At 54.4% G+C, this 5025-nt stretch overlaps 2 protein-coding genes across 2 annotated transcripts in view; both read right to left on the bottom strand.

Moving 5' to 3' along the window:
- The window catches only part of LOC103925595 (protocadherin beta-15-like), a gene marked incomplete at its 3' end in the record, with an annotated part of 5622 nt that extends 4071 nt beyond the window's left edge, over window positions 1–1551 (bottom strand). Inside the window, exon 1 of the mRNA XM_009334327.1 lies at window positions 10–1551. Coding sequence (XP_009332602.1) covers window positions 10–1551 — 1542 coding nt within the window. The remainder of the gene's footprint in view (window positions 1–9) is intronic.
- Window positions 1552–4587: 3036 nt separating this feature from the next.
- The window catches only part of LOC103925594 (protocadherin beta-15-like), a 2617-nt gene continuing 2179 nt past the window's right edge, over window positions 4588–5025 (bottom strand). The window contains exon 2 of the mRNA XM_009334326.1: window positions 4588–5022. Within this exon, the coding sequence (XP_009332601.1) occupies window positions 4588–5022 (435 nt within the window). The remainder of the gene's footprint in view (window positions 5023–5025) is intronic.

Raw genomic sequence — 5025 nt, 5'->3', positions numbered from 1 at the left:
CCCCCGCACGGTTCCACGCTCCGTGTCCACGGACACGAAGGATGCAGCGGCGGGTGCGCCCGGCGGGGGCGGCTCCAGCGCATATCTCACGCGGGCGTTTTTTCCCGCGTCCGCGTCCGTGGCGCTCAGACGGCCCAGGCTTGTCCCCGCGGGCTCGTTTTCGCTCAGCACCATTGTGTAAACTGCCTGGGCGAAGGTGGGCGCGTTGTCGTTCACGTCCAAGAGCCGCACGAGCAGCGTCTTGGACGCCGAGAGCGCGGGGGAGCCCTCGTCGCGGGCCCGCACCGTCACGTTGTACTCTGCCACCTCCTCCCGGTCCAGCGCCTCCGATGTCACCAGTGCGTACGCGTCGGCCGCCAGCGGCGTGATGCTGAAGGGCTGCTCGCCCGGCAGCTCGCAGCTCGTCCTGCCGTTGTCCCCTGAGTCCCGGTCCCGCACGTTGAAGAGGGCCACCACGGTGTTCGGCGGGGCGGCTTCCGAGAGGGTGCTGGTGAGGGAGGTGATGACCACCTCGGGGGCGTTGTCGTTCACGTCCTCCACCTGCACCTCCACCTTACAGTGCGCGGACAGACCCCCTCCGTCTGTGGCCTGGACGTCTATCTCGTAGGTCTTTGTTTCTTCATAATCCACCGTCTTTTTGAGTCCAATCTGCCCTGTCTCTGGATTTATTTTAAACGTCTGGAGATTTTCCTCTGAGTTTTGAACTATGGAATAAACTATTTCCCCATTCGTTCCTGAGTCTAAATCGCTAGCAGACACCACCACCACTGGGGTATCCTCGGCGCTGTTTTCTAATACTCGGACTTTATACAGACTACGGGTAAATACCGGGATGTTGTCATTTGTATCCAGGACTACCACGCGGATTAAGGCTGTACCAGAGCGCGGTGGAGACCCACCGTCCACAGCCGTGACACTGAAAGTCACTTCTGCCTGCTGCTCCCGGTCCAGGGCTCGGTCCAACACCAGCTCGGCGTACCTCCTGCCATCACTCCGCCTCCGGGTGTAGATATGGAAATAGTCGTTCGAGCTGATATTGTAATGCTGAAGACTGTTGTTCCCCACATCTGGATCCTGAGCGCTTTCCAACAAAAATCGAGCCTCCGGCATTGCACTTTCCGGGATCTTTAAAACTATCTCTTTATTTAAGAACACGGGAGCATGATCATTTATGTCGGTGAGGCTTACCTCAGCTCGGAAGGACTGCAGTGGGCTCTCCAGCAGCACCTCGAAACGCACCAGGCAGGGCTCAGTCTGCCCGCACAGCTCCTCCCGGTCCATCTGCTCTCGCACCACCAAATCCCCGGTGTGTTGGTTCAACTGTAAATACTGCTTTTCTCCGTCAGGAACGAGCCGAGCCTGTCGAGCCGATAATTCCTCACCCGTCAGTCCCAAATCCTTAGCGATATTCGCCACAAAGGAGCCTCTCTCCGCCTCTTCGGGCACCGAGTACAGGGCGGTTTCTGCTCTCATCCCCGACACGCAAAGGAGCAGCAGGATGAGAGCCACCGCTCGCCCTGGGAGCGGTTCCGCGCTCTTCCTCAGCTCCATTGCCTCCCAGCCAACCGATCTCCTCCCCCTGTGAGCTGGATGGAGCTGCCGATCCAGCCTGCCGACCCCCGAGCAGAGCAGCCCGGGATGGTGCAGCCCCGCGAACGGCCCCGCCCGGCCGAGCCCCGGGGGCGGTGGATCTGGAAGCTGCGCGGAGCTTCCGCGCCTCTGCGGTCAGCAGCGGCACCAGGCGGCCGACCTGCAGAAGGACGCGGAGATTTCCCAGAGCAAAGACTGCAGAACAGAGAGCAACCGCTACCTTTCTCTGTTGCGAGCTCAGGGCACACAGATTTAACTGCCCATACAACTCTGTTCAAAGTATGGCCACCACTTGAATGAGCAATGCTTCTGTTTGCCTTTTATTTGAAAACGAGTTTTATTTAAAGCTGGTTTTTCTAATGTCCCTCCCTACAACAGTTTGAAGTGTTTATGCACAGTGAAGACATGAATTTTAGGCTGTTTAGCTGAAAAAGCTGTGTATTGTTACAGGTGTCCAGCATCCAGAGTGAGCTGGTCCACGAACCACAGCAGCGATCGCCATGTAGTTCCCCGTAGTAATTCTCAGGCGGGTTTCTGGAATGGACTGAGATTGTTTCCCCGATTCACGGCCTCTCAGGCTGGGAGCCCTCGCAAAGGGACCGGGGGCAGCATCTCTCGGACCTCAGCTTGGCTCAGACAAGCCCCCTCCACCTTGCTCCGGCTTCTGAGAACGGCCTACTTCCAGGTCGCTCTGATTTCCCCTGCATAAAATCCACGCCAAAGGCACGGATTTACTCCAAAATGCTGCTCTTGGGGTGGCTATGACAGTGACAAGTGTCGGCGATGACTGTGACAAGTGATCTTCGAGACAACACACTCACCCGAGGGAGTTCCAAGTAGGTTTTATTGTTTTCTGTCATCAAGCATTTGACTCTTAAAAATGTGTGAGCCACAGGAAATATCACATTACTTTATAGATCAATATCGATTAATGAAAGGAAAACAGAAAGCTTCTTGACACTATATTCTACAGTGCCTTAAGTTTATTGTAAACGTTTTAGCCTATTTTACTGTAAAACCACAAACAGTACTTGTAATTCTCTGCGACCTTGTACTCAAAAATCCTGAAATGTCGATTTCAATTTTATGTTACGGGGAAAAAAAGAATGAATACATTGCTCAAAGCCCACTCTTTACAGTGTGGAGAACCTGTAAACTCCTGGTCAAATATGCGAAGTGTGCCAGTGTCAGCCGTTTCTAATGTAATCAGCCTCTGCTTGTTATTAAGGAATTCCTTTGCAAGCACCACTTAATTTTGCTTAATATCTGTTTGGCCTGGTATTGAACAGACTGCAGAAAATTAAGACATTATTACAGATCCCTCTCCATAAGAAAAAAATGCAGAAAAGGTGATGTAGGAAAAAGTTATCTTGAAGATCTGCTTCCAGTTTTCAGGATTTCCCTTAACATTTAGAAGCAGTAGCACTCTCACAAACATACATCAAGTCTCGGAGTAATCAACATGCAACACAGTCCTCGTCCTCCATCCAAATCACAATTACAAAATACCTACATGAATAAAGCACTGCTCAAGAGGAGAGTGGTTTTGCTCTCTCACAGGGAAGCCTTGTACCTCCCTGGTACCTTTTGGGTGGGTGTTTGGTCTCTTCGTTCTCTTTTCCCTGTGAGGACGTTAGCTGGTGAGGACAGACATGCTTGTCTTTCTCCTCACTTACTGATGGGTGTGCCAAGGGTTTTGATCAGAATTGACATTTAGCTCCATCCCCCTGTTTGCAGTGCAAGCTGCTTCCGCAGGTCTGGGCCCCGTGTCTTCGGAGAGGGGAGCTCTGCCCTGCAAAGAACAGAGAGTGGAGGTTGTTGTTTGGGCGTTGAAGCACGCATCAGCGAGAAGCTTAGAGGGCATGTCTTACACCTCTGCATGGGTGGCACCACTCTTCTCTACCCAGAGCCAAAGAGGAGGTTGGACAAGGCAGTGAGTCTCTGACCTGAACGGGGAAAATCTAAAGCCAGAAAGCATCCTCCACTGTGGACATCACAAAGGCACTACTGCAAACCTTTTATGAGTCTGAGGGAGTAATTTAAGATGGTAAGAGCCCCAAACAAAAACCACTTTCTCACAAGCAGTAAATGTGGTTTAATGTTGACGTATCAAGATGGGTCCTTGACGCCCCTGATGGCTACTGCGACTGCGGTTCTGAGAACCTGCAGTGAAGTGAGTCCAAGTCATCAGTGGTTATGAAATACGAAAATCCTGTGGAATGACCATGAGATGGTGTTTGTGGGTCTTCAGCCTCATATATGTTTATCGTCCAGACTCTTGTGAAGTGCTAGATGGATCCCCGGAAACTAGTAGCTCCATGAGGAGAGAAGGAGCTGTCTCAATGGCCACCTCTTGTCTCCCCCACGCTCTTTGAACAGCCGAAGTTTAAAGGACTCAAACATGACTCACTTTACGTTCACAGCAGCACCGGGAAGAGAGGTGCTGGTACTGTCCGGGATCACCCGGCTGGGTCAGGAAGGGACTGGGAGGGTGCGTTGTAAAGCCCCAGTATCAACATTTTTCTGGCCAATACTGTTCATTCAAGCCACACATAAGGGAATTTGATGGCAGAAGATCCCCACCAACGTGGCCTCCAGCAGCTTGTAAGACAGCTTGAGTTCAGCACTGCCACCACCCTGGTGAACGGCACTTGGCAGCGCCGAGCACCAGCTCCTAACAGCAGTGCAGGGGACGCTATCAGTGACGTGACACCCCTTTGCACCGTTGTCCCCGCAGTCCCGCTTAACGCTGGACAGGACCACTACCTTCCCGGTGCTGCCGCCTCTGGGAGGACGTGTCCCTAGGTGCGGTGTCGTTCCTGCTCTGGGTCCCTACGGGCTCTACGCAGTGCGTGGACAGGACCCACTGTGTGGCTCACACATCCATACCCCTACTTCTCATCTTCTCACGGTCCAGCTGCCCCCCTTTGTGGTGACATCAAAGACTTGATCTAACGCGAATACTCAGGGCATAGAGCTGGATGCAGAGAGGCGCGGTTAGTCAGCCCTTGGGGAGCAGCTGAGCCGTGCCGGATCCTCGTGGGAGGCCCCCGCCAGCGGCTCTGAGACCCTCTCTACCCTCCTCTCTCGCCCCAGTGGCTCCTCCACCACCCGCTCCGCAACATCGGTAGCCTTTAATGCCAGGGGTGAGCACATCCCCCGCCCCGCGCTGCTCCCTACCCGCTCCCCCCTTCGCCTCGGCCCGGCCACGTCCCTCACCTGTACAGCCCAGTTGCCTTCTTCCCCGAGGTTGGCTGCGTCTTGCGAGCACACTGAGCTCCGCTGTTCGCCCGGGCCGGGGGGCAGCCCAGCGGGTAAGCAGGGGAAGAGGGGCCTGAGGAACCGAAACTCGCTGTTGACGGTCCCGGCGGCGAAGCAGACGTCGTACACGTAGCTGCGGGGCAGGGAGCCCGCGTTGCTCTCCGTGGCAGCCTT

This window comes from Pygoscelis adeliae, unplaced genomic scaffold (genome assembly GCF_000699105.1).
Source record: "Pygoscelis adeliae isolate BGI_AS28 unplaced genomic scaffold, ASM69910v1 Scaffold571, whole genome shotgun sequence".
Lineage (NCBI taxonomy): Eukaryota > Metazoa > Chordata > Aves > Sphenisciformes > Spheniscidae > Pygoscelis > Pygoscelis adeliae.
The sequence above is the reverse complement of the archived record's forward strand: the minus strand, read 5'-3'. Positions and strand labels throughout refer to the sequence as shown.